The 22,445-nt window shown below is 50.5% G+C and overlaps 1 protein-coding gene across 1 annotated transcript in view; it reads left to right on the top strand.

Moving 5' to 3' along the window:
* Positions 1 to 22,295, top strand: part of VPS16 (VPS16 core subunit of CORVET and HOPS complexes) — a 44,483-nt gene extending 22,188 nt beyond the window's left edge. The window contains exons 13-24 of the mRNA XM_063135696.1: positions 2,545 to 2,672; positions 3,165 to 3,200; positions 4,979 to 5,087; positions 7,485 to 7,619; positions 8,278 to 8,386; positions 9,858 to 9,955; positions 13,943 to 14,050; positions 15,286 to 15,363; positions 16,090 to 16,259; positions 17,213 to 17,309; positions 20,623 to 20,726; positions 21,388 to 22,295. Of these exons, the coding sequence (XP_062991766.1) occupies positions 2,545 to 2,672; positions 3,165 to 3,200; positions 4,979 to 5,087; positions 7,485 to 7,619; positions 8,278 to 8,386; positions 9,858 to 9,955; positions 13,943 to 14,050; positions 15,286 to 15,363; positions 16,090 to 16,259; positions 17,213 to 17,309; positions 20,623 to 20,726; positions 21,388 to 21,523 (1,308 nt within the window). The 3' untranslated portion in view covers positions 21,524 to 22,295. The remainder of the gene's footprint in view (positions 1 to 2,544; positions 2,673 to 3,164; positions 3,201 to 4,978; positions 5,088 to 7,484; positions 7,620 to 8,277; positions 8,387 to 9,857; positions 9,956 to 13,942; positions 14,051 to 15,285; positions 15,364 to 16,089; positions 16,260 to 17,212; positions 17,310 to 20,622; positions 20,727 to 21,387) is intronic.
* The last annotated feature ends 150 nt before the right edge of the window (positions 22,296 to 22,445 follow it).

A 22,445-nucleotide genomic window follows, 5' to 3' on the forward strand; every position in this document is an offset into this window, starting at 1 on the left:
CCGACTGAAATGGATCCAGATAATCAGTCTCATCCAAGAGTGTCTGGAGCTGGCCCGCCACCACCCGCTCAAGGACCTTGCCCAGGAATGGAACATTTGCTACCGGCCTGTAGTTACTAAGATTTTCCGGGTCCAAGGAAGTTTTCTTCAGGAGTGGTCTCACTACCGCCTCTTTCAGACGGTCTGGGACCACTCCCTCTCGTAGAGAGGCATTAATCACCTCCTTGGCCCAGCCGGCTGTTCCATCCCTACTAGCTTTTATTAGCCAAGAGGGGCAAGGATCCAGTACAGAGGTGGTTGCGCGGACCTGTCCAAGCACCTTGTCCATCTCCTCGAGCTGTACCAGCTGAAACTCATCCAAGATTACAGGACAAGACTGTACTCTGGACACCTCACTAGATTCACCTGCTATAACACTGGAGTCTAAGTCCTGGCGGATGCAAAAGATTTTATTCTGGAAGTGCCTAGCAAATTCATTACAGCGGGCCTCAGATGATTCTACCGTGTCCTTGGGACCAGCATGTAATAGCCCCCGGACAACTCTAAAAAGCTCCGCTGGGCGGCAAATTGAAGATTTAATAGTGGCAGCAAAGTATTGTTTTTTTGCTGCCCTCAGTGCCCCTGAATATGCCTTACTATAGGCACTTACCAATATTTGATTGCATCAAATATGCAATTTGATGCATATCAACAGGTGTTGTTCCTGTTTTGTTATTTTTTTAAAGAACTCTATATTTGATTATAGCTCCTGACGAAGGACGATACGTCCGAAACGTTGAGCATAGCATTTTTGGATTTTAAGAATAAAATAGTTTTTAATACGTTTAACAAGCACCAGAGTTGATTTCTCTTTTTAGCATCCACGCTTATTGGTGCGTTTTCCCCCCTACATCAGCATACATGCACACAGGCTTACTGCCTCGGATACTGGAGGTAGCACACAACCATCAGGGCTAGTAGCCATGGATAGCCTTCTCCTTCTCCAGGAATTTATCCAACCCCCTTTTAAAGCCATCCAAATGGGTGGCCATCACTACACCTTGTGGTAGTAAGTTCCATAATTTAACTACACACTGTGTGAAGAAGTCCTTCCTTTTATTTGTCCTGGATCTCCCACCAATCCGCTTCATAGGATTGACCCCACCGGATTCTAGTATTTTGCGAGAGGGAGAAAAATGTCTCCCTATCCATGTTCTCCACAGTGTGCATAATTTTTGTACACCTCTATCAGGCTTCCTCTGTGTGCAGCCTTTCACTCAGAGAACCCATGAGGGGGAGTCGAATCCTGGACTCGCATCTCCAGTGGGATGGGGGGACTTCTGGTGACATGGGTGGGTTTTCAGGGAATTCTGAATTGGAATTTCTCCCCCCCCCCCCCAAAAAAAAAAATGTTTCCATGCCAGTTAGACTAATTTGCATGGCACCATTTGCATGAGAGAAAAAAATCAGTTAAAATTAGAAATGTTTCCAATGCAAATTAGATTAATTTCCATAGGGTCATTTGCGTAGGAAAAAAAATCAGTTTACATTGGAATTTTTTCTGATGCCTTAGAGAGATCTAATTTGGCTTGTTTATTTGACTTATATTTAATAAACAACAAAGCAAAAAAAAAGTGCCCCATGTTAATTTTTTGTCCCAATGCACCACAAGTATTTGATGTGAACTATTTTAGGGGGCAAATTACAGCCCCCTAAATTAGTGTTTTGGCTGGGCCATGCCGGGAGCTGTAGGCCTTTTTTCTGTCTATGCATCGCATTGTGCCTTTAATGTGATTTGAATGTTATATTGTGTAGAATTTCTTCATTTGCAATGCTTCTAAAAATGTCAAGGCTTTAGCATGTACTTCCTTAAATTGTTTAAATATGAGGGAATGAGCTACTAAAAACTGTTGACATTATTATTATTATTATTATTAATAATAATAATAATAATAATAATAATAACCATCCGTCAGGGATGCTTTAGGGTGGATTCCTGCATTGAGCAGGGGTTGGACTTGATGGCCTTGTAGGCCCCTTCCAACTCTGCTATTCTATGATTCTATATACCGCCCCATAGCCGAAGCTCTCTGAGCAGTTTACAAAAGTTTAAAAACTGTGAACATTAAAAAGAAATATACAGAATTTAAAACCATAAACAGCATAAAATATAAACAAAAACAGACAACATCCATTTAAAAACAACGAATGCATTCCAGCAGCCCAAAGAACTGGGCCTGATGTATTGACTCACAACTATTTCATCAGAGTTCAACTCTCTTCCATAGAGGTTTGTGGGGCAGTTTCAGCTCCACTGTCACTACTTATCAGTTCCATTTTATGCTGTGACACGTGCCTGCAGTTCAAGGACATCTCCCTATTCTCTCACATACCGCCTGGGGATGCTGGGTGTTGTAGTCCAAAAGACATCTGGAGGACACCAGGTTGGGGAAGGCTGGCCTGTATGCTTTCCAGCGGGTCTCCCCCCACACCTTAAGGGCTAGAAACTTGCTTTTAAGAAAACAACTCGTGCTCTCCCCCCCCCCCCCCAATCGGTCTCTCTAGGCGGCCTCCTTTGGGAAATGCTTCATCGACAAGTTCCCTCCCGACAGCTTTGTGGAGACCTGCAGAAAGATGAGGGTGCTCAACGCCATCCGGGACTACCAGATTGGGATCCCCCTCACCTTTGACCAGTATCCTTTTTGAGCTATATAATAGCGCTGCTGAACTCGATGGGCAGGTGGGTCAGGCCACTCCCCAATGCCACGTTTGTCACCCGCTCAATCCTTCCGCTTGTTCTGCTGTTGTCTTAGCTCCTTCTGACATACAGTGTGTATGACCCTGTGCAGACGACACGCTAAGCAAAACATGACAGCTTAGCGTGTCGTATGAACCATTCTTAACCATGGTGACTACATAACCATGGTTTAAAGACACTCACTAGCCATTTGCTGCAATAGCGGCCTAACCGTGGCTTCGCCTGTCGTTGGAACCGGCCCATTAAATCCAAGGTGTTGTTTGAACCGGCCCATTAAATCGGTATATCCAAAATGTGGCCCACTACCCCCTCCCCATGTCAGGAGTAATTGGGGGTGGTAGAGTTGTAAGTGTGATTTCCTGGGATCAGATGGGCTTAATCACCAATACCGTGTGTTCGTTGAATTTTTCTTTGACGGTGACTGCAGATATAAACAACTCACTACCAAAGTATTACTGGACAGGTAATAGCCTTCTCCCTCTCTCAACCCTGGCTTGGATAGTTTGGGGCTTGTGGGGGGTGGAGGAGACAGAAGAGGAAGACTCTAGAGCAATGGAGTTAAAACCTCTTTCAGCATGACATCTGAATTCCATTTCGGAGAAGCATTGCGATGGTGGGCGGGGCCAAAATACCAAAAGCACCATCCCAGAACGTAAGAAGGGCCCTGCTGCATCAGACTGAGGGTCTGTCTAGTCCAGCACTCTGTTCACACAGTGGCCCACCAGCCACCGGCCAGGGACCAATAAGCAGGACATGGTGCAACAGCACCCTCCCGCCCATGTTCCCCAGCAACTGGGGCACACAGGCTTACTGCCTCGAATACTGGAGATAGCACACAACCATCCAAGACATTGATAGCCTTCGCCTCCAGGAATTTATCCAACCCCCTTTTAAAGCCATCCAAATTGGCGGCCCTCACTACATCTTGTGGCAGTGAGTTCCATAGTTTAACTATGCGCTGTGTGAAGAAGTCCTTCCTTTTACCTGTCCAATCAGCTGCCATCTATTTTAACTTAAATCTCTCACTGCCTACCAGGCGTTCAGCCTTAGAAGAGAAATTTCAGCCTTTTAGAATGGGGGCCGTGGGAGGGACACACACACACACACACACACACACACACAGGCCAAGAAACCACCAAATTGGGATTCGGGAGAGCCCTGTAGTGCTGGATTGGGACCCCTGATGGGCCAGAGATCCTCTAGGTTTCCCTTCAGTCCTAATTAAGCAGGGCAAGTTAGGCCAACAGACTCAACTCTGGATTGCGTCCATAATTCTGGGCGGTGAAGGTAGATTAGGGAGGGGGGACGTGGGGCCCTTGAGATGTGGCTGCACTGCAGCTCCCATCAGCCCCGGGCCAGCATAGCCAGTGGCGAGGGATGATGGGAGTTGTAGTCCCATAAAACATGTACAATTAAAACATATAAATATAAATTACAGAAGTTAAAATAGAATTGAACCTGCAGTTAAATTAAAAACATGTTAAAAAATTTAAAAACTGTAACAGATTAAAAGGGGGATCCAATACATCAACACAGGGCTAGTGTAGTTCCAAAAGCCTGCTGAAACAAGAAAACGTTTTTGCCTGCCTCCAAAAGTAGCACAGAGGGAGCCAGCCTGGCCTCCCTCGAAGGGAGTTCCAGAGCCTTGGAGCAGCCACCAGGAAGGCCCTCTCCTGTGTACCTACCAGGCATGCCTGGGATGTTGGTGGGACTGAGAGAAAGGCCTCCCCAGAAGATCTCAGAGCACGGGGCAGGCTCATATGGGAGAATGTGGTCTTTTAGATAACCTGGACCCGAGCCGTAGGGCTGATATCCCAGACTTTCCACCAGGGTATGTCAACGTCTCCTGGCCTTGGCAGCTGCTGCTGGGAGATCAGGCCTTCGCAGCTGAGGCTGCGGGGATCCTGGTGCCTCAGCGGAGGATCCTCCAAGGATTTCCCTCCAGGGTCTAGTTCTGAGAGCTGCTGAAGCACGGCAGGATCTAGCCCGGTATTCTGTCTCCATCGGACAACCTGCCTGATGCCCCCAGGGAGCTCCTGAGCAGGGCGAGATCGGGGCGGCCATCTCCTCTTGGGGGTGGAGTCACAAGGTCTAGTCATCAGAGAGCTACTGCCCGTGAACACGGAGGCTCTGTTTGGGCCAATAGATGGTCCACAGACCTGTCCTCTACGAGGAACGCTCCACTGCCCCGGAGTCGCTTGCACAGAGGGTGACTGTTTCCTTTGGGCTGTTCTACCTTAGGCTGGTTCTGCGGAGGCTTTATCCCATCGCCATCAAGATCTCCGAGTACCTGCGTCTCTCCGAGTTCCAGGGGATCAGCCGGATCTTGGCACACTGGGCCTGTTACAAGGTGAGCGCCGAGGCCGAGGTTCAGTTGCGGTTGTAAGTCTGCCTTTTTTCTCCCTTTGCCGAATCCTGGCCTGCTACAGAAGCAGTATGCACCTCTTCTGTTGCTTTTATTTATTTATTTATGTATTAAATTTATATACCGCCCCATAGCCGAAGCTCTCTGGGTGGTTTACAACAGTTAAAAACAGTGAGCATGGAAAACAAATATACAAAAATTTAAAACCATCAAAAGCATAAAAACAACAATATCCATTTAAAACAACTATTCTGTGGTCAGTAAAAAAAAAAACCAACCTCAGCGTATGTCGTTAACTGCCTGGGAGAAGAGAAAAGTCTTGACCTGGCGCCTGAAAGATAACAACGTTGACGCCAGGTGAGCCTCGTCGTGGAGATCATTCCACAGTCGGGGGGCCACCACCGAAAAGGCCCTCTCCCTTGTTGCCATCCTCTGAGCTTCCCTCGGAGTAGGCACTCGGAGGAGGACCTTAGATGTTGAGCGCAGTGTACGGGTAGGTTCATGTCGGGAGAGGCGTTCCGTCAGGTATTGTGGTCCCAAGCCGTGTAAGGCTTTATAGGTTAAAACCAGCACCTTGAATTGGGCTTGGAAATATATAGGCAGCCAATGCAAGCGGGCCAGAATTGGTCTTATATGTTTGAATCTTCTGGTTCTGGTTATCTATCTGGCTGCCGCATTTTGCACAAGCTGCAGCTTCCGAACCACCTTCAAAGGCAGCCCCATTTATTATTTAGTTTAAACTTTTAGGCCGCCTTTTAAACTCAAAGTCTCATTATTATTTATTTATTTATTTATTTAGCACCAACAATGTACTTGGTGCTGTATAAAATATACAAATAAAACAGCGATACCCTGCCTAGAGGCTTACAACCAAAATCACATGAAGGGGGGAAGGGGTTCACAAAACAGAAATAAGAGAATAATCATAGTAATAAGAACAGTAAATCAAGCTAAAATACCAAAAGCTATTGGAAACAAATGAGTTTTCAAACGCGTTTTAAAATCTACACTGGAACTCGTGGTACGTAGTTGCTCTGGAAGAGCATTCCAAGCAAACGGGGCGGCCAGAGAGAACGGGCGAAGCCGGGCGAGAGAGACAGAGACTCTTGGGCCGGAGAGCAACATAACATTTGAAGAACGGAGGGTACGAGGGGGGTGGTAAAGTGAAATGAGAGAGGAAAGATAAGAGGGTGCAAGACCATGACACGCTTTGAATGTCAGCAAAAGAAGCTTATACTGAATTCTATATGGGATCGGAAGCCAACGAAGAGATTTCATCAAAGGAGAAACATGGTCAAAACGACGAGCCAAGAAAATAATCTTGGCTGCAGAATGGTGAAGAGAGACCAAAGAGGAGAAATGAGCATAAGGAAAACCAGTCAAAAGGAGATTACAAAAGTCCAAACGGGAGATAACCAATGCATGGACAAGGGTCTTAGCAGAAGATTCAGATAAGAATGGATGGATCCTAGCAATGTTATATAGCAGCCTTCCTCAACCTGGGGCGCTCCAGATGTGTTGGACTACAACTCCCAGAATGCCCCAGCCAGCTGGCTGGGGCATTCTGGGAGTTGTAGTCCAACACATCTGGAGCGCCCCAGGTTGAGGAAGGCTGTTATATAGGAAAAAACGGCAGGACTTGGCTACAGCCTCGATATGTGAGGAGAAAGAAAGTGTAGAATCAAAAATGAAGCCAAGACTACGAGCTTCTTCCACCGGATAAAGCGTGACATTATTAACAGTAACAAAGAATGAAGAGCGAGGGGACGGTTTGGGAGGGAAGACAAGCAATACTGTTTTCGCCGTGTTTAGTTTTAAGCGACGCTGAAGCATCCAGGCTGAGATCCTAGCCTGAACGTCAGAAGAAAGTTCGGGAGAAGAGAGATACAATTGTGTATCATCTGCATACAGGTGATATTGGAGGCCATGAGAATGAATAAGATTACCTAACGATAACATGTATAAAGAGAACAACAGAGGGCCAAGTACTGAGCCATGCGGCACCCCAACTTGAAGGAGGAAAGGAGAAGTCGAGTGGCCATTAGCACATACGCTAAATGAGCGACCTGCGAGATAGGAGGCAAACCAGTCATAGACAGATTCGCGGAATCCAAGGTCACATAGAGTAGCCAATAGGAGGTCATGATCAACCGTATCAAAGGCCGCAGTATGATCCAAAAGAATAAGAACTGAAAACAGGCCTTTAGATTTGGCAAGAGGATCATTGATCATTGATCTTAAAGCAACTTCTGTCATATAAAACCACCCCAGTGACAATAATAATAATAATAATAATAATAATAATAATACAATATCAATAAGAATTCTGCCCCAACATATGCATATAGATACTCTTATATTTATGTCCCAAACCATTCCCAGGTGCAGCAGAAAGACAAGTCCGACGAAGAAGTGGCACAAGCCATCAACCAGAAACTGGGCGATACGCCGGGCATCTCGTACTCAGAGATCGCTGCCCGGGCGTATGGATGTGGCCGGCCGGAGCTGGCCATCAAGGTACAAGGAGGTCCTGAGGGCTGGGCTGCAGATCCTCAGGCCCGGGGGTCAGATTCCATTTCGGGGAAGCTCTTAGGGGCTACATTCTGGTGGTGGGTGGGGCCGACGGCAAAAAGGGGCATGGCCAAAATACCAGCGTCTCAATCTTTTAGAATTATTTATTATTATTTATTACGTTTATATGCCGCCCGTAGCCGAAGCTCTCTGGGTGGTTCTTACAAAGGTTAAGAATGAGGGGGGAAAGCTACACAGAAGTCAGGAAACCAAGAAATAGTTGATGGTTGGGAGTGGGCGAGGGGAAGAGATGGGTCCAAAGAGAGGGGATGTTGGGACCCCAGGCAGGCTGGCTTTGGCCTCCCGTCCTGAATTTCTCCACCCTTGGTTTAAACCCTGGTGGGTCGTGTTGGCTTTGCTCTCGCCCCTCTTGCAAGAGGTCTCAGGAGGAGGGTGCTTCCCCTTCCATCGAAGCAGACCCACCTCAAGGAGCCCCTAGGTCGGTTCACCTACTCCCACGTAGGTGCTCATTGGGAGTGTTGAGGGGGTGGGGCCCTGAGCACTCCCAGGGTCAGGACAGGGCCAGAAGCCCAGGCTCACGGGTCCCAACCGGGTGGGCCGTCAAGGCCATCGGTGAATCGAGTTCCCCTGTGGTTGCTTGCAGCTGCTGGAGTATGAGCCCCGGTCAGGGGAACAGGTCCCTCTGCTGCTGGAGATGAAGCGGAGTCAGCTGGCCTTGAGCAAAGCCATCGAGAGCGGAGACACCGACTTGGGTAAAGGGGGGGGGGCCTCACCGGTTTGCAGACTTCGGTGGGGGGCGCTGGGTTAGGGAGGCGCCCGAGGGCTTCTCTTGGGTTTTACAAAAAAGTAGGGATGTGCTCCACTTCTCCTCGGACCGGAGAAGCAGTAGCGGATTGGGGGGCTTCGCCTCCCCTTAAGGTGGAGGCGAAGAGGATCGGGGGAGCCGTGGAGCGTTGCGCAGCGGATTGAGGTGAAGGTGGATTCTTCGCCTCGATCCGGAGCTCCGCAAGAAAGGTAAGGGGAGGTTACTTGGCCCTGCCGCTGTCGTTGCGGCGGCAGAGCCAGGTAAGGGGGAGGGGGGGTCTTCCCTGCATCCGCTGTGGGACTGCGGATGGATGCAGGTAAGGGAGAGGAGGGGGGGGGGTTACCTGGCCCTGCCGCCGCCTATGCTGCGACAGCGGCAGAGCCACGTAAGGGGGAGGGGGGGTCTTACCTGCATCCGTCCGCAGTCCCACAGCTGCTTCAACTGAGCCCGACGACTCAAACAGGAAGACTAGGCTGCAACTGCGGCCTGGTCTTCCTGGTTGAGTCCTTGGGCTCAGTTGAAGCAGCCACGGGACCATGGACGGATACAGGTAAGGGAGAGGAGGGAGGGGGGTCTTACCTGCGTCTGTCCCGGCCCATCCCAGCTTCACTAGAGCCCGCGGCTCAACCAGGAAGTGTAGGCCGCAATCGGGGCCTACAGTTCCTGGTTGAGCCACGGGCTCTAGTGAAGCTGGGATGGGCCGGGACAGACACAGGTAAAGGGGAGGAGGGAGGGGGGCCTTACCTGGCGCCACTCCCTGCCACTGTGGAGCTCCGATTCGGAGCCGGAGCTCCGCAGCGGAGCGGGGCGGCCCCTAGGCGTATCAAGGCAGGGTGGAGCGGGCCCGATCTGCAATTTGTGGATCGGGCGCAAAGAGGATCGGGGGGTCCGTGCACACCCCTACAAAAAAGTGTTCAAGGATGGAGCACCCACGGCCCTTGGGGCGATCGGGGGGCTCTCGCCTTGGCCTCCGTCTCGTTCCTCGGCTATCCGTGACTCTCTCGGGGAGATTGCAATGGGGGGGAAGCTGAATTATGGGAGAGCGGGGGCCCTTTGCCTTTGGCCGAGGTGCGACTGGGCTGCATATGGGCACCGTTGTAAAAAACGTAAAACCTTTCCCAACCATGACCGCAGTTCACAAGATTCAAGTTCTAATTCAAGTTTGCTACTTTTCCATCCCTCCTTCCCTCTGTCATTTTGGCTCAACTCTCTTATTTATTGATTGATTACATTTTTATACCGCCCAATAGCCGAAGTGCTGGACTACAGCTCACACACACCCCGACCACTGGCTGGGGCTGGTGGGAGTTGTAGTCCGATAAGGAGGGCACCCAGCCTAGGGACGTGTTTCTGTTATGTAACGGAGCGTAGGCAGCACGCTATTTGCAATCTTCACTGCTGTTTTTCCTCCTTCCCAGTTTACACGGTCGTCCTGCATCTGAAGAACGAGTTCAACCGGGGCTCCTTCTTCATGACCTTGCAGAAGCAGCCGGTGGCTTTGGGACTCTATCGCCAGGTGAGGCTTCGGGCTTTGCGTCTCTCTCGAAGGGGGAATCTACACGTCGCACTGAGGGCGCTTGCATGCGCCCCCAGTACGCCCCCTAAACGATGGTGTAGATTCTGCCTACCTGCAGCCCAGAAGAGACGGAGGAGGCGGCGGCTGGGGAATCCGGCCGCGTCCTTGCCGCCGCCTCCCCGCCGGCCTCCTGCTGCTGGGGTAAGAGTGACCCGGCTCTTACCCCGGCAGCAGGAGGCCGGCGGGGAGGCGGCGGCAAGGACGCGGCCGGATTCCCCAGCCGCCGCCTCCTCCGTCTCTTCTGGCCTCCTGCTGCCGGGGTAAGAGCGACCCGGGTCGGAGAGCTCGGCTTCTGCTTCCGCTGAGCTCTCCGACCCGGGTCGCTCTTACCCCGGCAACAGGAGGCCGGCGGGGAGGAGGCGGTGGCGGATTCCCCAGCCGCCGCTTCCTCCGTCTCTTCTGGGCTGCAGGTAGGCAGAATCTACACCATTGTTTTGGGGCCGTACTGGGGGCGCATGCAAGCACCCTCAGTACAACGTGTAGATTCCCTCCAGGTTTATGCACACGGGCGTTTTAAGCACCGAACTCCCGTAAACTGGAAATCCAAGCTGTGCCCCGGGAAGAAAAGGAAAGGGTCTGTGTGAAGCACAGAGAGGCGAGGGCCCGTAGCTCAGCGATGGAACACAAATTCTGCGCGTCTAGAACTACAAGGGTGGGCTGCCAACATCTTCAGTTGTGCGATTTTCAGGTCTCTTGCGGCAAAAGTAACAAAGGGTCATGTGGCACCTTAAAGTCACGTTTATCCTGGCATGAGCTTTCATGGACCGTAGTATGTCTAGTGCTAGCAGGGCTAGGAAGGGCCTTTGGAGAGCAGTGGAGGCTGGTGCCTCCGATGTCAGTGGATCCAGACTTGCAGCTACGAGCCAGAACTCTTTGATTAGAGGCAGTTCAGCAGAACGCTCAAAAAGGAAAAAGGCTCCAGAAAATATTTAAAATATAAGAATACGTTTTTCAGCGTCAGCTCCTGAAGAAGGATTATTTTTAATCCGAAACGTCGAGCATTCTGAACACAGACGAGAATTATTAAAGATTTTACTCACTTTTATCGGCACCAGAGCTAGTCGCTCAATCCGTGCCTGCACAGTGGTGCCTTTTTACCCTGCCAACTGTCAGGGCTAGGAAGGGCCTTTGGAGAGCAGTGGAGGCTGGTGGCTTTGATGTCAGTGGGGCGTTGAATCTGCTCTGGGTTTCAGTCGGAACCGGACACAACTCCAAAGCAGTTGCAGAGTGACTCTTCATTGCTGGAGAGTAACTGCCAGATAGAACAAATGAGCGCTGTGGTCTAGTAGTTTTAATCAATATGCAGGCCTCCCCGTGACCAGGTGCCCTCCAGATGTTTTGGACTACAGCTCCCAGCACCACTGGCCATTGGCCACCCTAGTTGGGGCCAATGGAAGTTGTAGTCTAAAATACCTGGAAGGTGCTAGGCAGTGGAAAGGCTGCCGTAATCGCTTGCCCCTAATACCTGCATAGCATCTTTCCAGATGTTTTTGATTATAACTCCCATCAGCCTCAGTGAGCATGGGCAATGGTCAAGAGCGCTGGGAGTTGTAGTCCTAAGCATCTGGAGAGCCCCAGGTCAAGGAAGGCTGCTTTACAGCCATTCTCCGTAAAGTCACTGGCGGGCTACTCAAGATTTTTATAGCGCTTCCTAAATCTTTCAAGGGCTTTTCCCACTTTACCCAGCAACAGCTCTGTAGTAAGACAATACTATTATCCCCCATATTGCAGCTGGGGTGGGGTGGGGGCTGAGGCTGGAGAGAGAGGCTCATCGAAGGCCACCTGTCCAGTTCGTTACAGAGGCGACATTCAAACTGGGGGATTTCTGATTCGCCCTCTGGCAGCCTAAGCGATGGGAGCAGCAGACCTGCAGTTCCAGTTTCAATCTCAGCTGAGGTGATGATCTTAGAATCATAGAATCATAGAATAGCAGAGTTGGAAGGGGCCTACAAAGCCATCGAGTCCAACCCCTGCTCAATGCAGGAATCCACGCTAAAGCATCCCTGACAGATGGTTGTCCAGCTGCTTCTTGAAGGCCTCTAGTGTGGGAGAGCCCACAACCTCCCTAGGGAACTGGTTCCATTGTCGTACTGCTCTAACAGTCAGGAAGTTTTTCCTGATGTCCAGCTGGAATCTGGCTTCCTTTAACTTGAGCCCGTTATTCCGTGTCCTGCACTCTGGGAGGATCGAGAAGAGATCCTGGCCCTCCTCTGTGTGACAACCTTTCAGTTATTGAAGAGTGCTCTCATGTCTCCCCTCAATCTTCTCTTCTCCAGGCTAAACATGCCCAGTTCTTTCAGTCTCTCCTCATAGGGCTTTGTTTCCAGACCCCCGATCATCCTGGTTGCCCTCCTCTGAACACGCTCCAGCTTGTCTGCGTCCTTCTAGAATTGTGGAGCCCAGAACTGGACGCAATACTCTAGATGAGGCCTCACCAGGGCCGAATAGAGAGGAACCAGTACCTCCCGTGACTTGGAAGCTATACTTCTATTAATGCAGCCCAAAATAGCATTTGCCTTTCTTGCAGCCATATCGCACTGCTGGCTCATATTCAGCTTGTGATCTACAACAATTCCAAGATCCTTCTCGTTTGTAGTATTGCTGAGCGAAGTGTCCCCCGTCTTGTAACTGTGCCTTTGGTTTCTATTTCCTAAATGTAGAACTTGGCATTTATCCCTCTTAGATTTCATTCTGTTGTTTTCAGTCTTGATGGCCAACCTCCCAGGGGCTGCTCCTGCAACATTTTACCCACTGTTCTTACATAGGAGCATAAGAAGCTGCCTTATACTGAGTCGGACCCTTGGTCCATCTAGCTCAGTATTGTCAACACTGACTGGCAGCAGCGGCTCCCCAAGCTTTCAGGCATGTTTCCTTTCCTTGCCCTACCAAGAGAAGCCAGGGATCGAACCTGTGACCTTCTGCATGCCAAGCAGGTGCTCTGTCACACTGAGCTACGGCCCCACCGTGATCATCCATTTTTTCCCTTCTTATTAGCCAACGAGGCTTCGATGACGAGGCGGGATGTAAATATATGCATATAAAAATGGGTTACACGTTTTAAACATGGAGGTATAAATGATGAAGGAAGCGAATCCTGTATGGATTATTATTGTTGGCCAAACTCAAGTGGCTGGAGATTGTAGCAGCTGGATCCTGGACATGGAAGTCTGTGGTTCAGTTCAGACAACACGTTAGTCAACGCAGTGTGAAAACTCCACTCAACGGTTGAGTTTTTAGGGGGTTCTCCCCACACAACATGTTCTAACTCCACTGTCGTGTGACTGTGGGCAACCGTGGAGTGCAGTAAAATCCATCGCGATGTTTGATTGACAGTTCCTCCACCCTCTCTCCTGCCTCGGTCCTCCCGCTGGTATCCCATCAGCCATTGCTGCGAAAAAACAATCCCGGTGGCTCTCCTAGAGCAGCACTCAGTCCTTTGGCCGCTCTTGCCAAGGAACTCGGTAGCCAGTGGAAAAAGTCAACTCAGTGCATCGGGAAACTCCATGGAGCCTTCCACACAACGTGCAGGAACTCTCCTCTGCACAGTGTGGATATTCAGCTTGGAGTGTTTTCCAAAAAAACCTCCAGCCTTGTATGGAGTTTCCCCGCCAGACAACACATTTCTCAACCGTGGAGGAAAGACTCCACCGTGGCATTCTAAAGCCACTGTTGAGAAAACGTGTAGTCTGAACGGAGCCTTTCTGTATTAGAATCATAGAATCATAGAATAGCAGAGTTGGAAGGGGCCTACAAGGCCATCGAGTCCAACCCCCTGCTCAATGCAGGAATCAAATTATCTAGATGATTTGTCATTGAATTTTGCCCAACAACCCTGCAAGGTTATAAATGTTTTAAATAAATAAATAAGGTGGGCACTGCCTTCTGGGACCGCTCCGCTCTTCATGCTTGGTTTGCTAACTCCCCCAGTTCTGCAAGCACCAGGAACTGGATACGCTCAAAGACCTCTATAACCAGGATGACGACCACCAGGAGTTGGCCAACTTCCACGTCCGCTCCAGTTACGTCAGCGAGAAGGTGGGCACTCCTGGGGCGTGGCGGGAAGAAGAGGGCGTCTAGAAAGACTGAGCTGGCAGATCTAAGAGGGCGTGATGGGAGACCGACAGGGCTGTGCATATTTCAGGCTCGCATTGCACAAGGTCAAAGAATTAATAATTTGGGCAGAACGGAGCAGCCTGAGAATCCTTTGCTTTCATTTTTAAGAACACACAGATACTAAGTTTCTAGCCTTTAAGGTGGCTGTGACAGATGTAGAATCATAGAATAGCAGAGTTGGAAGGCACCAATAAGGCCATCAAGTCCAGCCCCCTGCTCATTGCAGGAATCCACCCTAAAGCATCCCTGACAGATGGCTGTCCAGCAGCCCTTTGAATGCCTCTAGTGTGGGAGAGCCCACAACCTCCCTAGGCAACTGGTTCCATTGTCGTCCTGCTCTAACAGGACGTTTTTCCTGATGTTCAGCCGGAATCTGGCTTCCTGTCACTTGAGCCCATTAGTGCGTGTCCTGCACTCTGGGAGGATCGAGAAGAGATCCTGGCCCCCCTCTGAAAGTTTGTGAACAAGAACATCAGAAGAGCCCTTCGGAGTCAGACCCAGGGTCCATCTAGTCCAGCACTCTGTTCACACAGTGGCCAACCAGCTGTCGACCAGGGACCCACAGAGCAGGACATGAGTGCAACAGCACCCTCCCACCCATGTTCCCCAGCAACAAGGCCTAAAGAAATCTCAGGAAATGGGCAGAAGTAAAGGGGCTGAATAATAGGGTGGTTTTTTTTAGTGCAGGGGGGCAGTTGGCACAACATTTAAACCAGGGGTGTTGGACCTTTTTCGTGCCAAGGACTAAATTCCATTTCGGAGAAGGCTTCAGGGGCTGCATCACAGTGTTTCAGTGGGTGGGGCCAGCTGCAAAGGGGGTGGGTCCAAAATGCCAGCATGTTGCAGCGTATAACTCTCACTGCCACTAACTCAGCCTTGGGGGAGGCACTTCAACTGTTTAGAAGGGGGTGGGACTGCATGCGAGCCGGTTAACCACCGAATGATTGTTGTTTGGGAGAAAGGGGGCGGGGCCAGGGAAAGGGGGCGGGGTCATCTGGATTGGGACCTCTGGCCCTGAGTTCCTGCTCATCTGGTTTAAACCCTGCGTAGTTCCTTGTTGCTCCCTTTCGGGAAACGAACGCAGTACAATCCCAGGCCAGGCCCTGGCGATGCTCACAAGTCCAGAGCCCAATGTGACGGCTGTTCTTTCCTCCTAGCGGATTGAGGGCCGCGTGTCCAGCCTGCAGAATGCCGTCGACGAATATTACAAAGCCAAGAATGAGTTTGCGGCCAAGGTGAGTGCACGGGGCGCCTTCTCTGCTCTGAGTGGAGGACTCTGTCCACAGGTCCACATCAAAGACATCTTGGGCTGGTAGGGCAACAGTCCTCTGATTGGATGGGGAGAAGCTCCCACAGATCCCTTGGACCCCTAGGGGTTTCCTACCCAGGAAGATGAGGAATTGGTGGCCAAATCTCCCAGCAAGTCGGCTTTGCCCGTTGCTCGGAGCTGCCTTCTCCTGCTGTGCGTAGCTGCCGGCAGTGTTTGAGGTGTGCTCTCGGATCACCCACAGTGACGCTCAACAGATGTGTCTTGTGCGTCTTGTGAGCTAGAAGTGCACCCTGGACATTACCCAGAATCCTGTGCAATGCATTGGAGCGCTGTAGAAAAATCCTGGTCTATAAGGGGGCTCAGAACTGCTGGCTGAGCCTTCCCAGTAGCAAGCAGGCGTAGAATCATAGAACCATAGAATAGGGCCACAACCTCACCAGGCAACTGATTCCATTGTCGTACTGCTCTAACAGGACGTTTTTCCTGCTGTCCAGCCGGAATCTGGCTTCCTGTAATTTGAGCCCATTATTCCATGTCCTGCACTCTGGGAGGATCGGAATAATGGGCTCAAGTTACAGGAAGCCAAAATCTGGCTGGACATCAGGAAAAACTTCCTGACTGTTAGAGCAGTACGACAATGGAACCATTTCCCCCCCTTCTCTTCCCCTTCTTCTTCTCTCTTGCTCTCCAGGCCACGGAAGACCAGATCAAGCTTCTCCGTGTGCAGCGCCGCCTCCAGGACGACTTCGACAAGCCGTACCTGGACTTTTCTCTCCACGACACCGTCTACAACCTCATCCTGGAGGGGAACCACAAGCGAGCTGAGCAGCTCTACCGCGACTTCAAAATCCCCGACAAACGGTCAGGGCGTGCATGTGGGCCGCAGAAATATTGTTCTACATTAAGTAGATCTCTGTAGGAAGAAGCAGGACACAAGTGCAACAGCACCCTCCCACCCATGTTCCCCAGCAACTGGTGTACTGCCTCACAGCCATCAGGGCTAGTAGCCATTGAGAACCTTCTCCTCCAGGAATTTATCCAACCCCCTTTTAAAGCCATCCAAATGGGTGGCCATCGCTTCATCATGTGGTAGTGAGTTCCATAGTTGAACTCTGCGCTGTGTGAAGAAGCCCTTCCTTTTCTCTGTCCTGAATCTCCCTCCCATCAGCTTCATGGAATGACCCTGCTAGGTTCAAGTATTATGGGAGAGGGAGAAAAATGTCCCCCTGTCCACTTCCTCCACGCCAGGCATAATTTTGTGCACCTCTATCATGTCTCCTCGTACTCGCCTTTCCTGTTAGCTGAAGATTGCCAGAATACCCCTATCACAAATCCCTTTGCTAAAAAATAAATCAATTAAAAGCTGATTAATCCTGTGCTGATAACATTAATACAGTCTAATTGTGGGGTGCACAAGGATAATTGCAACCAAATGCTCTGTTTCTCTTAAAATACGCTATAACCATGTCCAAAACTAGGCTTTTGCTGACTCCTGCTCCCACCCATAGAATCATAGAATAGTAGAGTTGGAAGGGGCCTATAAGGCCATCAAGTCCAACGCCCCATGAAACCAAATGCCTCCTTCTGAATCTGAATTCATGCCTTTGCATCTTATTGTGGGTAAATGCAGGTCTGAGGTGCATGCTGGGTGATGGGACGGCCCCAGTGCTCCATTCCGCCCTCAGCTCAGGCCTGCGCATGGTCCTCAGTACGAGGGCAGGGAGAACTGGGGGTCCCGCCCTCCTCCGGTTCCTGGGATGCTGCAGTTTCTTGGTACGGCTCCATGGTACCCCTCTCGCTTCCTGCCTTGACAGGTTCTGGTGGCTGAAGATCAAGGCCCTGGCCGAGCAGGGTGACTGGGAGGAGCTAGAGAAGTTCTCCAAATCGAAGAAGTCCCCCATTGGATACCTGGTAAGATCGGCCGCCTGGATCCTGACCTGGCTGAGCCCTGGCACTTTGGAAGCTGGCTGGAATGGCTCCATCGCTTATTTATTTATTACATTTTTACACCGCCCAATAGCCGAAGCTCTCTGGGCGGTTCACAAAAATTAAAACCATGAAGAGCATAATAAAACAACCAGCCATCTAAAAACACAAATACAAAATACAATATAAAAAGCACAACCAGGATAAAACCACACAGCATAAACTGATATAGATTAAAATACGGAATTAAAACAGCAAAGTTTAAAATTAGGTGTTAAAATACTGAGTGAATAAAAAGGTCTTCAGCTGGCGATGAAAGGAGTACAGTGTAGGCGCCAGGCGGACCTCTCTGGGGAGCTCGTTCCACAGCCGGGGTGCCACAGCGGAAAAGGCCCTCCTCTTAGTAGCCACCTCCTCCTTGAAGCGATTGTTCCTGCGATGGAGCAGTAGAGGCTGGTGGCTCCTTTAGAATCCTGACTGGTTCTGACTGAAACCAGAATGGATTCTCCGCCCCACTGACGGAGAACCACCAGCATCCACTTCAGTGGTGCGTGATGAAGTAGCTCCTTGCTCAGTTCACGAAGGATTTGCTTTTGCTTGCTTGCTTTCTGTCTTCCTTCCTTCCTTTCTTTCTTGGGGCCAGGCTATCTGAAGGAACGCCTCCTCCCATATGTGCCTGCCCGGACCATAAGGTCATCCTCAGGGGCCCTTCTCCGCAAGCCGCTGCCAAAGGAAGTGAGGCAGGTGGCTACCAGAAGGAGCAGGGCCTTCTCTGCTGTGGCACCCCGGCTGTGGAATGAGCTCCCTAAGGAGGTTCGCTGGGCACCTATACTATATTCTTTTAGACGCCAGGTACCTTTTTATTCTCCCAGCATTTTAACAGTCTATAAATTAATTTGAACTTGCTGTTTTAAATTTGTATTTTAAATTTGTATTTTTGCATTGCTGCTGTTTTTATCTTGGTTGTGCTTTTATATTATATTTTATATTATGGTTTTATACTGTTGTTTTCTACTTGAATTGTCTTAATTTTGTAAACCGCCCAGAGAGCTTCGGCTATTGGGCGGTATAGAAATGCAATAAATAAATAAATACATAAATTTCTTCCTTCCTTTCCATCACACATTCCCCGCCCCCTTTTCCATAGGCATGCGCAGCACATTTCATGAGGGTGCGAACCCAGAGTTTTTGGGCTTTTTTTCAAAGGTGACCATTTATTGAATACTCAGTCATAAAGAACATTATTTTTTTATTCATTTATTTATTAAACACTGTAGACCAGCCTTCCTCAACCTGGGGCGCTCCAGATGTGTTGGACTACAACTCCCAGAATGCCCCAGCCAGCCGGCTGGGGCATTCTGGGAGATGCAGTCCAACACATCTGGAGCGCCCCAGGTTGAGGAAGGCTGCTGTAGACACTGATGTCCTACTCCACGTCCGGCTTGCCTGACCACAAGAGGGCCGTTGCAGATGGTGTGTGTGGGGGGGTCTGTGGGTGGGTGTGAGGGGGTGTGAGGAGACGTTTCTCAACCCCCAGCACTGGTGGGACTTTGTGGTAACATTGGCCAGACGAGGAGCTTATGAGGCGATATTTGTTGGAAAATCACACTCTATTCCAGAGCTAAGCAGAATTAGCAGCGGCTCTCAGTATAGGACGCAGCAAAGACTCAAAGGAGGCAAAGGGTTCTTTGCTTGGTTAAAACAAAGCCTTTTACTGGCAGTTGAATAATTTAGTTACAGCAGCATACACATACGTACTCACAGACGATTGTTACACAGCAGCAATATTACAGATGAAGAGAGAGGGTGCATAGAATCATAGAATAGCAGAGTTGGAAGGGGCCTACAAGGCCACCGAGTCCAACCCCCTGCTCAATGCGGGAATCCACCCTAAAGCATCCCTGACAGATGGTCGTCCAGCTGCCTCTTGAAGGCCTCTAGGGTGGGAGACAACACAACCTCACCAGGCAACTGATTCCATTGTCGCACTGCTCTATCAGTCAGGAAGTTTTTACTGATGCCCAGCTGGAATCTGGCTTCCTTTAACTTGAGTCCATTATTCCGTGCCCTGCACTCTGGGAGGATCGAGAAGAGATCCTGGCCCTCCTCTGTGTGACAACCTTTTAAGTATCTGAAGAGTGCTATCATGTCTCCCCTCAATCTTCTCTTCTCCAGGCTAAACCTGCCCAGTTCTTTCAGTCTCTCTTCATAGGGCTTTGTTTCCAGACCCCTGATCATCCAGGTTGCCCTCCTCTGAACACGCTCCAGCTTGTCTGCGTCCTTCTTGAATTTTGGAGCCCAGAACTGTACGCAATACTCTAGATGAGGCCTAATCAGGGCCGAATAGAGAGGAACCAGTACCTCACATGATTTGGAAGCTATACTTCTATTAATGCAGCCCAAAATAGCATTGGCCTTTCTTGCAGCCATATCGCACTGTTGGCTCATATTCAGCTTGTGATCTACAACAATTCCCAGATCCTTCTCGTTTGTAGTATTGCTGAGCCAAGTATCCCCAATCTTGTAACTGTGCCTTTGGTTTCTATTGCCTAGATGTAGAACTTGGCATTTATCCCTCTTAGATTTCATTCTGTTGTTTTCAGCCCAGCACTCCAGCCTATTAAGATCCCTTTGAAGTTTGTTTCTGTCTTCCAGGGTATTAGCTATCCCACCCAATTTGGTGTCATCTGCAAATTTGATCAGTGTTCCCTGCACCTCCTTGTCCAAATCATTAATAAAAATGTTGAAGAGCACTGGGCCCAGGACTGAGCCCTGCGGCACCCCACTCGTTGCCTCTCCCCAGTTTGAGAAGGTTCCATTGATAAGGACTCTTTGAGTCCGATTCTGTAGCCAACTGTGAATCCACCTAATAGTAGTTCCATCTAGCCCACTTTTAGCTAGTTTGTGAATCAGAATGTCATGGGGCACTTTGTCGAAAGCTTTGCTGAAGTCAAGCTTTGCTGAAGCGTGTGTGTGCTTGGGAGTGCCAGTGCAGTCCCTTCTCTGCCTCTCCAGCTAGCCTGCGGCATGCCACTCTCAGCTCCAGTGGAGGCTTCCCGCCTGCCAAGCAGTTCCCTGTGGGCTGAAGGACCCTTAAAGGTCCGCACTGCGCCCCTCTGAGGTCTGCGCCCTAGGCGGCTGCCTAGTTGGCCTAATGGTAGCGCCAGCCCTGAGTGGAGGTGTGAGGGGAACTGAAGGGGCATCTTGCTTTCCAGCGCTCGTGTGGGGAGATGGTTCTGGCTTCTGTGCAGCACATGTCCACGGTGCCCTTTGGGCCTCAGCCCCTTCTCTTTTGCAGCCCTTCGTCGAGATGGGCATGAAGCACCACAACCGTCACGAGGCCAAGAAGTTTGCCGCCCGCGTTGCCCCCGAGCAGAGGGTGAAGGCCTTCCTCTTGGTGGGGTACGTTCCATGGCCTTCCGAGAGCGGCCAGCCGGGCCCTGCACCGCTGGGTTCAGGTCACTTGCTGGAGTCGTTCCAGGCATTCATTGGTCTGCGTTACACCCATGGTTTTGTGGTGGGGACTGACCAGAAGAGGCTGCTTGGAAACACTGGAGGTTGCCCTGGTGGCCATTCAAGCATGTTCCAGAGACAGGAATGTGGCTCGGTTTGAAGAGGGGAAGGCGGTAGAAAGCCCGGGCCATGTGCAGTTAATGTTGCAAAGAAGGTGACATGGTGTGGAGGTCTTTGTGGGCATTAGAAGGGCTGGGAGAGGCAGATCCAGATGGGAGATAGCTACACTGAGGATCCAGAAGGAGAAGGTAGGTTAGAAGCTAGCCTCCTTTTGTCCATTTAAGATTGCTTCAACTGGGTGACTTCCTTAAAACTAATGCATAACATATATTAGCCTTCCAAAACCTGGCGTCCTCCGGATGTCTTGGACTACGTCTCCTCTCATTCCCAACTGCCAAAGGCCATGCTGGGTGGGAATGATGGGCATTGCAGTCTACCACCTCTGGAGGATGCCAGTTGCTGAAGGCTGATCATAGAAAGGCACAAGCTTCTGCTGGCGTTCCTCCTGCATTGCCTTTATTTTTATTTTCCCTCTCCTCTTTGACAACAGGGACCTGAACCAAGCTGCCGACGCTGCTATCGAACGCAAGAATGAGGGCGAGATGAACCTCATCCTGTCCAAGTGCGCGGATGCCACGGTCACCGCCAAGATCAACCACGCCAAGGCTCAGATTGGGAAGAAATAACCTTTTCCTTGCCCTGCAACTCCTTCTTGCGACGGTGGGATGGGCCTTCAGCGGGATGGACCTTGTACCTGTGGGGTAGTCCAGCCGCAACGAGAGCCTTAACTCTGGCTTAGAAGCTCGTTGAAGTGTTAGCCGATCGTGAGGAAAGGAGGGCCCGGGTCCTTCTGTTGGGCTCAGAGAAGATTCCTCCACAATAGCGGAACGCCCTCCCCTCGCCACCCGCCCTGGACTTGATGTTCGTGGCTTTGCGTCGACCACAGAGGAGCAGTTTTGCGTGTGAATCAGAAATTGCAAACTCCGTCTCCTCCTCTCTTTCCTTCTCTTCTCCCTCCTGCAACATTTTCCGCCACTCTGTTCCTCTTCCTGCCCTTTCAAGACCCCTCCCCCAGAGGCCATTAATTGCACCCTCCCCCTGCCCCTCGACACAATCCTAACTACAGATCCCAAATTTCAGTGCCCTTCTTCTCTCCCTGCCCCTTTCGGGAGGGCCCCGATCCTATGCGGCCGGCCCTCTTCCCTGCTGGTTCCTCTTGCCCTTCCCGCATTGTGTAGCCCTGCAAAACAAGAAGCCACCAGGCTTCTCCCGGAGCGGCCGTTTGTGCTTAAAAGAGGCAGAAGCGATGCCCAAATCCTCAGGGGGTGTGGGGTGTGTGTGTGTGTGTGTGCATAGGGAGGAAGGTCTTGGGCTGTGAGTTTGTCACAGCCCCCATCCACCAATCTGTAAAGTCTTCGTAGAAGGAAATAAATAAAACTGCTCCCGTCCTGATGGCAACATTGGACTCCTCTTTTCTTGATGTAGCCGTCCGTTCTCCAGTCTCCGAAATAAGAGCTTTTAGAAAACTCTTGTATTGGGGTCGTTTCGTAGATGGAAAACAGCCCTGCCTGCCCCCATCCTACAAAGAATCCAGCCCAAAGGTTTGAG

The sequence above is a fragment of the Elgaria multicarinata genome, chromosome 10, assembly GCF_023053635.1.
Source record: "Elgaria multicarinata webbii isolate HBS135686 ecotype San Diego chromosome 10, rElgMul1.1.pri, whole genome shotgun sequence".
Classification (NCBI taxonomy): Eukaryota; Metazoa; Chordata; class Lepidosauria; order Squamata; family Anguidae; genus Elgaria; species Elgaria multicarinata.